The sequence below is a fragment of the Rhyacophila brunnea genome, unplaced genomic scaffold, assembly GCF_057557595.1.
Source record: "Rhyacophila brunnea isolate RB1 unplaced genomic scaffold, BYU_Rbru_1.0 scaffold_2, whole genome shotgun sequence".
NCBI classification, from domain to species: Eukaryota; Metazoa; Arthropoda; class Insecta; order Trichoptera; family Rhyacophilidae; genus Rhyacophila; species Rhyacophila brunnea.
This window is the reverse complement of record NW_028232859.1, coordinates 34641667-34654973: the sequence shown is the minus strand read 5'-3', so window position 1 is coordinate 34654973 and position 13307 is coordinate 34641667. Positions and strand designations below refer to the sequence as shown.

Below are 13307 nucleotides of genomic sequence, written 5' to 3'. Positions count from 1 at the left end.
AGAAAACATTAATGCTGTTTATTTTTTCCCCTGGCACGCCTCCCATTATAATAAATATTTTTTTCATTTTATAGTACGTGAGCATAAAAGGTTCACCATCGCTGTATTTTGAGTTTCTTACTTCTGATCCCAATCTCCAATTCGATCGGCGAAAACATGAAATTTTTTTTAGCGTTTTTTCCGGTATTTTTGGTCGCCGCCTCCTTAATAAATTTCTTTACATCTGTTTTACGAGACATACCAGTTAGCCAATCGCTTCATCTATTATGTCATTATGTTGAATCCAAATAGAGGTACATTTAAAAAATATATTCGAATTTTCCGTATACGGAATTCAAGCCCGCGACCTACGGCTTTACAAGATGATATTCTGTGACTGCGAGTTAATAAGTGCACAAAATAAACGTTGTTAGGTTTTGTACTGTGTTCTCTGGATTTTAAATACTTTGCTGACATTTCCAAACAAAAAATAATGAAATTAAAAAAAAAAACAAGATACATCAAATAAAACATAGTATGTAGTACATATTCTACATAATTGATTAACGATGAGTGCCGGTTTTGCGTGATTTGCTTTTACTACCTGTTTTACATGGAAATTTTTAATTGAATTCAGAATAGAGAACGAGCTCGAAATGTCAAGGAAAGAAGGAAGAAAATACGCGGTGATGGTCTAAAAATCTATTACGATAAAAAAAACGTGTAAGCCTCAAATACTATATATTGTACATTTATTTATGTTACCTTTGCATTCCTATTAATTGATTGAATTCGTCATTACTTGCATTAGATTTAATTGTTAGTAATGATAATTTATTATTGTATTATATGTAGATTAATTTAATTGACTTATTGCTTAACAAAGATATTCTGAGAATATATTATTGTTTAATATTGTTATTAATAACTTTATTCTGTATTTAAAGTTGAGATTATCATATTGAAGTGAATAAAACTGGTCCGGATTAAAGTTAATATTTTATTTACGTAACATTTTTAGTAATAATTGCTACTGAAAATAATATTATATTTATGGTTTATTTTTACACAACTATTGTATAATACTAGTATATTATGCAGGATACAAATATTATGTATTGGATGAAGAATAAACACATCTTCATAGAGTTTGATTTATTAAATATTTATTCAGGTAAATTTATTCTCTTCATATTAGGCAAACCCGTAAAAAGTGTGCTAAAACGTTTTCATTTAGTGTATCCATAATATTACAGTTTTATTATTTTCCCAAATTCCGCGCTGCCCATACAATATTATTTCCCAACGTCTGGGCAGGATACACTGGGCGTATAGTATGTCATATGCACGTTTGGCGAGCGAACAGGAACCTGTATAAAATGTTACGATCATCGATAAAGTGAAATTTATTTGAGGGTCCGGCCTGTGTCCGCTCCGAGTGAACAATTTTATAGATCACTACCCTTTTCTCCGAATAGGAGGACTAGAAAGCAATGAACCTGGTCAGAGGCCTGAGCTGAATTCTAATGTTATGATTGAATACCAATAAAACTACTATTTTCCACGAGTTTGATCAGATTGTTAAATAATGTATACGGCAAAGCTTTCGATTGATCCAATTAAGGTGTTTGTTCAATGATTGTTTTTTTATTGATTCTGCGAATACAAAAAATATGTCAGGTGTATTTTGATTTTATTTCTCTCATAAGACCCTTTTACAATTCTTTTCATTCAAAATAATATACATTTTATGACAATAGCAGTTTAACATTACTTTTATTTTAATGTAAATAGACATAAAAATTATATAAATAATTATAATATTCTTTTTTAACTCCACAAGAAGCCATGCAGTACAATGATAGTAGTTTTGATTATTCAATATTGCAGTAATATAAGTGAAACAATCACATAAACATTCAGTCATAAAATATTTTTAATATATGTAATAACTGAAAAAGTATTTTTTAAATGTTGTTTATATACAAATAAAATAAAAAAATAATACATGTTTTAGAAATTATACATATAGATAAGAAATAAGACATATTTGAAGAATGGATCACATTAAAAATTATAATGATCCAGTCTTTCAATTTGTTTCTTTAGGTAATTAAGTGGGTATTCACCTTTCCATATCTTTTCAAAACTGAAAACTGCCGTTTTTATTTCTAGAACACTCAATTATTGATATCTTTCAAATATGGTATTGGAGGCGCATGTGGAGTGTGAACGCTATGGACATAAATGAGGGCGAATACCTTAATTACCTAAATAAACAAATATGAAAGACTATATAATACGTTCGTGTCCATGTTATGCGATTCTTTTACCTTTAACTAGAAGAGAAAGGCCCACCTTCAATAGAAACATCGCGGATCGGTGGGGAATAGGAAGAGTATCTAAACGATGGATTCAACAATTGAAAGAAGCTAGGCCTCTCAAGCAAACGGTGGAATGCAGGAATAGCTGGAGAAACATTACATACACGAAAATAATGAAATTAATCTAAGAAAGAATATTTCTAAAAGTTATCAGAGAGCAAAAAGAAGTTGCTAAAATTAAATCAAATTGTTAAAAACAGACGATAAAATTACAAATCTAACCTATTTATTAGTTGCTATTCAGTAAGTGAATCGCACAGTAGACAGCAACATGAAGCATCACATGCATCATATGTATCGCGTAGATCGCAGCGTGGTATTAGTGAGAAAATAAAAATTAATAATTGGAAGTATTAAAGGTTTGTAAATTAAACCACGAAGTATAAATACATGTTTGACAGCAAATATTATTCTTTCAGTGGACAAGAATTTTATTGACAATATATAACCAGAAGAAAACGTTTAGAAAATCTACTCTCATTTTCATGGCTATCACGACAAGTAATACATAATATTATATTCTTTAAATTTGAATGGATCTAAGTTGTGTACCATTAGAATTTATATTCAAATTCCATCAAGTACCCCAGGTCGATAGTATTAATATATATAAGTTTAATATAGATTAATTAAATAAAAATATTATATCTAAGGATTTAAAATAAAATAACTAGTACTCAAAATAAACACATGGCCGACAGTTTTGTATCGATTAGTTATCTACATCATGATAACCTTGCCATTAAAACTAATATCAGTTCATATCAGACGGGTGAACGGACAGAATTATTTTATTACTCGGTTTGTACTCACCACTCAATATAAATTTATTTGTAGTTTCCACGTAAACACTATCAATAATTATTAATACTAAAATATACATTTGACTTTATACATCAAAAATTTTGGAGTGGGAATAAAAAATAGAGTGGAGTGGAGAAAAAGACGAATATTATCTGATAAATTTCAAAATAATGAAGGGAAATTTTAATTAGTACTAGATATTTATATTATATAAATGATAATGACATGAATGTGAATACTAATTATCTGACAATTGTAGGCTGTATTTCTGTTGAATATAATATGTTTACATGTGGTAATACAGCTGGTTTATTTTAAATTATTACTTAACGCCAGGTTTCATTAAAAAGGGTGGAAATATATTTCTTCTCTACAAAACATATACACTATACATTATAAGTATTTATTTTAGCAATCATAAATGAAATATAAATACTGAAGCATTTTACAATGATTTATTTCATAAGATGTGTCATCATCACTTATCCAATTGACTGGAGAGGATTATTTTGTTGAAGTGGAAATGGTGAGGACACATCGCAAGGATGCAAGACGGGAATTGTAGCAAAAATATTTTTGTAAAGGATAAATTACCCTTTTAATTTCCATCTGTTGTATCGGCTATTCAGCAAACATTTTCATGTTTTTTTTTCGGATTCAATATTTGCCTCCTAATAATTGTCTTTGGCGTATATACCTAACAATTGTTATGTATGTACTTGGAATCTACCTTCAAACTCGATAGATCTGACTCACAGAAAATTAGAACTGGACTGATGACCAGCTGAAATAGAGGCCACAGACAAGTAAAAGACCTGTAACATATATCATCGGTTATTAATTATCTGTGCCCTATGGTTATAGGGAGAATTATACATAATTATGTATTGCAACAAGCCAGTACGTATTACATAGATCATCATCATTATTGTTTCTAAATTTATGTGTGTATATTGTAATTTCCGGGATGGATATATTACAATGCCTACCTATCCAGAGATGAATCAACTACTCGAATTTCTTCAGTTTTGAAGACTTATACAGTATGGTGGCGTCACTATCAACTCAGTCAATTCTGCCGATTTGTCTTTTTTGTCATTATATTTGTTGGTAACTACGTTTTATCCACCATTAATATATAACCAGCTCATTGTAAGCGTCCTACCTTAATAAATTACGTTATTTTTAACTCAATAAAGAAACCATAGAGTTCCGAGTTTTATCTCGTTCGTCAGATGACATATTTTCCTTTGTCTTTGACAATATTTTATAAGATCATGTCATCATCTTTTCAAATCTTCAACATTCTGACCCATATACCAGAATTGACCTTGTGTATTTTTGTGTAACAGATATTTGATATTTCTTTATTTCCTGCCAGGTATTATTTTAACGAATAACACGTTACCCAAGGTACCCAACACATTATTTATTTGAAAATTGTAGTTATCTACCCATTTGCAGGAAGCGAGTACACACGTGAATATACATGTTAATTTGTCCGGTGTATATGGAAGCTCATTTCTTTATCTGGTTTCTCATTGGATTTTTTTAGATGATATTGGTGTCTGGCTGTCTGGCAATGCATAATATATCATCAGGTCAAGTTATACAAAGTTATTCAAAATAGTTCCTGTGATTTGAAGTTTTAAGTCCCCGTTTTTCTTTTTCTTTTTTCTAAGTACCTAGATATTAAAGATGTATGTAAGAGCATCACCTTGCCTAAGTTCATTATGGCGACGAAACACAGATTTTATGAAAATCCAATCTGTACTCTCACCTTCCATTAAGTTTTGGGCATGGTAACTTTTACCATATATATATATATGAATTTGGTATGTACTTACATTTAAATCCTACAGTGCTTCATATATTTTCTGCTGTTTACCTAGTCGTGTGCAGCTCTGAAGTCAATAATGAATAAATAGATTGTGCGTGTACTTCCATATTAAATTCATACAACTCTCCCAGGATCTGACGGAGAGCAAATATTTGATCGTTGGTTGATCTATTTGGTCGAAAGCCACACTTGTACTATCTATCCTATTATAATTTCTGTATATTTAAGTAAACAAGAGTATAGCGCGTTTGAGAATATGATGTACGAGGGTGGGTCAATAAGTCCTTAGAAAAGCCGACAAGTGGCGCGACTAGTACTGTAAACGGTTTGTTTTCATGCAGCGGCACTACCGATTCAGTATGCTGCGAAGTTTCAATCAGATTGGTCGGGTTGTTGTTTTTTATTTTCGTACATTAAAAAAAAAATTTGCTTGTTTACAAAAATGGAGAAAATTGAGTTTAGAGCTGTTATTAAACATTTTAATATAAAAGGGTTAACAGCAAAGGAAATAAAAAATGAGTTGGATTTAGTTCACGGCATATCTGCTCCTTCACTTGCAACTATTTATAACTGGTTAAATGAATTTAAACGTGGTCGTACATCAACAAAGGATGAACCACGCTCAGGACGTCCTGTAGAGTTGACTACACCAGAAATGATCAATAAAATCCACGATATGGTGTTAAGTGACCGAAAATTAAGATTGAGTGAGATAATTGAGGTTACAGGGATCTCAGAAGGTAGCGTAATTTCTATTTTACATGACAAATTGGGCATGAAAAAAGTTTCTGCAAGATGGGTGCCGCGTTTGCTCACAGTCGACAATAAACGAAATAGGGTGGTGGCCTCTAAAGCCCTGTTGTCACTCATGGAACGCAATCCGGATGAATTTTTTCGTCGCTTTGTGACTGTAGATGAAACATGGATACACCACTATACTCCCATGGCGAACCATGTCCAAAGAAGGCGAAAACCGTAAAATCAGCTGGTAAGGTTATGGCTACTATATTTTGGGATGCACGTGGAATTATTTTCGTTGACTATTTGGAAAAAGGAAAAACAATAACAGGGGATTATTATGCATCTTTATTGGACCAGCTAAAAAACGAAATTAAAGAAAAACGGCCTCATTTAAACAGGAAAAAAATCCTCTTTCATCAGGACAATGCCCGTGTTCACACATGTTTACGATCAATGGCTAAAATTGAAGAATTGAAGTTTGAATTGGTCGACCACCCACCGTATTCGCCAGATTTAGCCCTCAGTGACTTTTTCCTTTTCCCAAACTTAAAAAAAATGGCTAAGTGGACAACGTTTTTTTTCAAATGAAGAAGTCATCGATCGGACAAATGCTTATTTTGAGGACCTTCCGAAAACTTATTTTTCTGACGGTTTAAAAAAAATTGAGAAACGTCTAACCAAGTGTATTGAGCTCCAAGGAGATTATGTTGAGAAATAAAAAAAAATACAACAATAAAAACTGTTTTAATGCTTTTTTCTAAGGAATTATTGACCCACCCTCGTACCTTTGTGTTATTGGGTTTATAAAAATAATTAATGTCGGTTATATGAGGATAACTTAACTGGTTTGTATATATTAAATTAAATTTAGTGTGGGGGTGGAAATTTGAATGGGAAAATCGTGAGATAATTTTATAAAATTATCATGAATTAATTACTACCAAGTAAACGCTGAATCTCTTAAAAAGGAGTATTTCTTCATTAAGCTCAAGAAACGTAAACGTTGTCCAATAAAACTACAGATTACTTACAGAGAAAGAACCAGGATAACTTACATAATTAATTCGGAAGTAAAACTAGAATTCTTAACCCTTTACTGCATAGTGTCGCAAATTTGCGACATTTCAAACTATTGCGATATAGCCAATGCCATCTGTGTAAATTATCAAATAATATCCTTTTTCGATGCCTAGAAAACTGTTTTACCATAAACATCCTACTTTACCGATTTTGTTTGGACATTTCAAGAAATAAAGCATTTCTGCATTATAGTCTATGCATTTCTGCTATGACAGTTGACGAATTCGTATGTACGCAAAAATCCGCATTTGTAAATAAACAAAAAAAAATATACAGACGATTGAAATTGGTTGAATAAAAATATCTACACATTAAATAAGGTGTGTACATTAGTTTTTTATAATTGTTTTCATTTGGTTTTGTATTTTGTCATACTAAAATGTAAGATTTCCAAATGTCGTAAATTTGCGACACCACGCAGTAACATACAAAATTTAATGAAATTTTCGAAAAATATTTTTTTCATTATTTTTCCTTCATTCACAAGGCATTTTGACACCAAGAAAAAATAAAATTTTTCAAAAAAAAAAAATCATGCAGTAAAGGGTTAAGTTCTTTTTATCTACGAAGTCTACGTGAATCACTGAACATTAATTATTCTAACTCTTTATTCACGAAAGAAGCAAATATTTTTAACTACAAGCCAAAATATTGAATGCTTTATTCATACACACATTATTTTATAATAAACACACCGGCCATGCATCTGTTTGCCAATTTGGATATGATAATAGGTACCCACAGATCAAAATAAACGAGTTAATTGTATTTACATTGAAAACAGAATTGAACTCCCAGTTGTAAAACAAACACGATAATTTTCAATACGATTTTAATAAATACATGTTATAATTAAATTTTATCTTTCTAAAGCCGGAATATTCCTGTTTTAATTTTATTTAGATGTGTTTTTCATAATATATCGGATACATCTACAATATAAACTAATAGTAATTTTATTTAATATACATTTTAATTTGGTATTCATTTTAATGAAATTGTTTTGTTGAATGTTTCCAATGTTTGGTAAAGATCTACCATCGTAAGTTGGCAGCCGGTCGAATTTCAAACTAAAATTGTCTATCGAGGATAAATTTGTTACAAATGCCATTTAATTTTACAACATGTTTCTCGAATTATGGATTGCATAATATTTGTACATAAATCTACTACCAATAAAAAATTATAAATTACCATTTTTTTGTTAGTTATGGTAATACTCTCAATGTCATACTAGCGCCCTCGCTGAAATGCCAATTTATGATGGTAGATCTATAACAGTTAGGCAAACGGAAATCGGGGTAAACGAATAGTTCTGTCAGCTGTTGACAAGCACCACCACCATAATGATTTTTTTCGTATTTTCTTTTAATGATTATACAATGAATTAAGTAGATTTTTATGAATAAATTTTTTGTAACAAGTATATTGTAAAAACTCACTTCCATGTCTATTTGCCTCACTGTTACCATATTAACGTAATTTTTGCTCTTTTTTATTATCTTTAGAACGTTAAATTTAATTTTTATGTACCTAACTCATTTTATTACCATACGGTTACACATTTGTAACAAAGGATCGTGAGATAAAAATAAATGTAAATATTACCTACACTCATCCGTTATCCGCGAAAGAAAAATTTATAACGTCCACATTTAAGCGGCAATATGTTTGAACGCTTCAAGTATACTGATATAAAATGCTGTGTAAATAAAAAATACGTTACAAATCACAAAAGATTTAAGGATTTTTTTATCCAATAAAGCCCCCTTATCGCGAAAACTTGATGTGCCGTGAACGCCCGTGGAAAAAAACACATCTCAAACATTTCCAGGAAAGGAAAAAAATATGTCACAATCCGATTATATTTAATTATTTTTATTTTTTACATACGCATTTTGTATTTCTGTTTCATTTTAATTCATGATATCAGTTTTAGATGTAGCATAAATATCAACTAATATAAAGGGCTCTTTTTAACTTTGTACAAGGATTGTGTATACTTAAACCATTTGCATACCTAACATTATTAAATTTATGAAATTTAAAGTAACTCTTACAGTGTGCTCATACTTATGATCAACACACATAAGTATATTAAATAATTAATTATAAACACAATTAATTATCTACCCATAAATTATTATAATATAGAATGAATACTACCGTCATGCCTACTATGTTTTATTTTAATTAATTAATTATATCTTAAATAAAATATAACTAATAAACTACATTTTCTACCTAGATCGATAACAACAATCCTGTAACCCACGTGATGATATTAAAATTTCTGCATGAATTAGAAAATTTCGGATTTCTTAAATATCTAATAGAATTCAAAACTTTATATTAGAAAAAAAGTAGGTACCTATTGCTGAAAAACACTAATATTGGAAAGAGTTAGTTTGAAGACCAACCCATATAAATAATATAACTGATTTCCGCCTTATAATCACTTTACGTAATATGTAAGCATACTCTTTTCACATATAATATTATTTAAAATATATAGAGTTTTAAAATCCGTATTTAAGTCAAATTTAATTTTGCCCACATTAGAAAAAAGTTTCGACATCGCTGACATAAATATTTTTTTAATTTATTTTAAATATGTTTTGGCTTATTGACTCTAGAAAATAATTGAAAAACACTGAAGAAAATCTGGAGCCCCGTTAACACATAAGTAGAACCTCTTAAAACGGCTTAATTTTTACCTATATGGGCATAGTAGTAGAAGTAACGTGCCAATGTTTTGAATTTAGTTGTTTTTTTTTTTGTATTTTAAATTTTCGTATGTGTTATAGGTATTTTTATAATGTTTTTGAACAGCCACATTTTTTATCCAGTTTTGTAATAAATAAATTAAATAATGTAACTATTAAATATCATAATGAATCGCTTTCTGTGAAATACAATTGTTCGGTCGTAATGATTAATAATCCGTTTGGCAATTTAATATGACGAGAAGTTCCCGCGTAACTTGAATAGCTACCGACTTTGTATGAAATGTACAGATTACGAGCCACCAACTGGTTAATTGCGAATCTATTCTCAATCGATTTCAAACCAATTTTAACAAAAACTTTACACAAGTGAAAAACGAACAAACCATAAAATCGTCTCTGTTCTGGCAGAACCACACCAACTGGATAATACTAGTTTTGAGTAATTTGTCTTTGAAGTTGTTAAAATGTTTGAAATGGTCTATCATGTGAGTTTATTAAGTAATCGTAAAAAAGATGACTTTAAAATAAAGATTGTTTATTTATTAAGAAGGTTTCCAGACGGTAAAGTTTGAAATAAGGAACATTTTGGTATAACTAACTCAATATGTCATTTTTTCGAATTAGTGTCTTCTGCCAGAACAGTGACGAAATATTAAATATTGTATCTTTTTTTTTTTCAATTTCAATTTCAATTTATTTATTTTTACATATTGTGGACATTACAAATTATAAGTTTAAGACGTTCACAACATGACATAAATGTTCTACCATTTCAAATTTTGTTTTTTTAATTGAAAAACGCATATTAGAATTAAATAATTTAATTATTAAAATTATTTTAACCACCACTGTGTTTTCAAACTAAATATTAAATTTGTTTAATATAATTATTATACTTTAATTGGGCTTCGGGTAGTCTGGGTAATAATGAATATTATGTTGTAATTGGTGTGGATATGACTTCCTTGACAGGTTTCATTGCAATTTTTTGTCAGGAAACATTTATGATACCCTACTTGCCTATTATATATATACTCTGAAACATCTCTGCACACTCATTAAAAAACAACATGTAAATTTTCCAGACGTTAGATTCAAACCCACTACTTAGGCGCACAATTTACCCACTGTTCCATTACACATTGTACATTATCTGTAATTTCAATTAGTACATTTCAATGGCGAAGGGTGTAGGTAGACTGTTAAGATCCGACATAAATAGTGCATACTAAACGTTGTCAGTCAAACGTATGTGTTTTTATTTAACTAAGACTACAATGTGTAGATAGTGTTTGTTAGTTTTTTAAATTCAATTATACCCTGTCTAATTCAAGCCGTAGTAGATAACAGACAAAAAACATTTGTTTATATATAAAATATCTAAAAGTATGTCATTAAACCATACATAATGTTAGATATTTTATAGAGGAAGAATATGTTTTATAGATTATAGTTTAATATTAATACTATTGACCGAAGGTACTGGAATAGTAGAAAACTTAAATCAATTAGAATTTAGATTATAGTTTAGTCTAGGCAGGGCTTAATTAATTTAAAAAACTAACCAACACTATCTGTAATTCAATGAAATGTGCACTCCACCCTTCGCCATTGTTACGTTGCAAATAAACTCTACGACGCTTGCCAATTTAATACCAAAACATTTTAAAAAAAATAATATCCATAAACATAAACAAATTTGTTTTAAAAACTATATATTCTATGGTAAAAAAATTCTAATACCGCATTATCAAATTATTGCCTATAAATTATTGGGAAACTCGGTTGACATCAAAATTCTATATGAAATAATTTTATATCTCTTTAGTCTAAAAAGATTTTTCAGTCATAGTATTGATACCATACGCAAATAAAAATATCCTACGTACAACGATCAATCTTCCGTTCCGCTGCATTCTTCGTGCGAGATATCCAAAAATCGTCGTCATAAAAAATACCTAAAAACCTAAAGGTTACAATGTCTTGATAAAGCATAATGTATTAGTTCAGCTTTCCATAAGCCGAAATCCTGTGCCTAGTACAATATGTACTAAAAATCGAGAACGATGCGTAAAGAAAAGAATCCATTATTATACATGAGTTGATCGAATATTCGTTTCTACACTCACGTCTCTTTTTTGCCACTCCATCAGCACACGGATAAGGAAAATATCAGTTTGATCGTATTTATTTAAAAAATATATATTATACATAATATCTATCTGTATTTTTTTCACGAATATATTATTATTTTCTTGATGCCTGTATCATAATAATATTATTACACACAATTAATTGATTAATAAACCTTATAAATTACATTATTATCTATGAAAAATGATCATTTTATTTTAATGTGCAGATTTTATTTTAAATTCATCTTATTCTATTATTTAAGAGCAACGACAATATACTAACTAAGTATATAATAATTGATTTAGGCAAATAAAGAAAAGGCTAATTGCTAAAAAAAGTACTTATTTGATTATTTGCCCATATAAAAACTGTATATCTAGATAAAATACAAGTTACATTAGAAGTATTTAAAAAAGATTTAAGATATTATGTCAAAGTTTGCTAGCTACGCCTGATCCAAATCGGAGTATGTTTGAAATATTCCACACGACTACAACCATAAAATTAGACAATGAAGATTATACCTAGGTACTCTTAACTTTTTTCTTAATACTACTACGTGAAAGAATTCCCAGACAAAAAAAACAATTCACTGGCGTCTAAATATGGATGTGCCAAATTAACTAAATTTTCTATAAGATGAAATACGTTTTATTTTTTTCTGCAATATTTTTGTGTTGTTTTTCCATACACGGTTTATACGTAGTAGATGTGTATTTTGTATATCTTTATAATATGCTTTTTTTTATATCTTCGTTGATTCGTTTAATTTCGGTGACTGTTAATATTATTATTTTTTATGAAATCTAGTTAAGTTAGTCAAGTATATTTGGTTTTATATTAATAGCTGTGGTTATGTTGTGTTCCTACTTGTATATCGCCATCTGTAATTCGCCAGTTTTTTTAAATTCGTAATATTATATTAAGACGTTGATATCATAATATTTGTTTTATGACTGATTACATTAATTATACTATGGTATTTTATTATAAAGTATGAAGAAGCTTACCTTGAAGGGATCCTGGTGCGCCGTAACGTAAACTGACGCACGTCTGCCAATCAAGGAACGGCACCCAATGGAGCTGCTCCTCCTGCCAGACATCCTATCTTGCGGAACAGGCAGCATAGTTGTCGTTATATTACAACCTGGTAATAATCGAAAATTTCCCGTAACTTCACATTTCTTTCACAACAACTTCAACGTCTTTCTGGCGCACAATATTAATTTAAATTGTTCTTTGGCTTTGTTATGTTCAGCCATTGAAAAGTGCCTCAACCAATGTGCCGGGAAAAGGACTTTTCGGATTCTTGTTTTTCGGTCTTCCAACGAAATGGTCCCATTTGTTAAGGTAAATTTATTACACTGAAAAAATGCCATAAATTTAACAACACCGGGCACATGCGTAAAGCAATTTAATTTTTTGTTTACTTAACGAATTCAATATTAAACGGTAAAATTTTATTTGTGTTTTATAGATTTTTTCACGATTTATTTTGTTTGTGTTAATGGTGAAAATACTCTCCGATAAGTCAGAGATGTTTTTATAGTGGATCAAATCGAGATAAGTATTTATTGTGTATCTAGAAATACCACAATGTTTTATTTATTTATT

The 13307-nt window shown here is 29.7% G+C and overlaps 1 protein-coding gene across 1 annotated transcript in view; it reads right to left on the bottom strand.

Annotated features, from left to right (window-relative positions):
• LOC147072228 (uncharacterized) overlaps window positions 1-13057 on the bottom strand; it is a 263725-nt gene extending 250668 nt beyond the window's left edge. Inside the window, exon 1 of the mRNA XM_085947356.1 lies at window positions 12704-13057. Coding sequence (XP_085803482.1) covers window positions 12704-12820 — 117 coding nt within the window. The 5' untranslated portion in view covers window positions 12821-13057. The remainder of the gene's footprint in view (window positions 1-12703) is intronic.
• Between the last annotated feature and the right edge of the window lie 250 nt (window positions 13058-13307).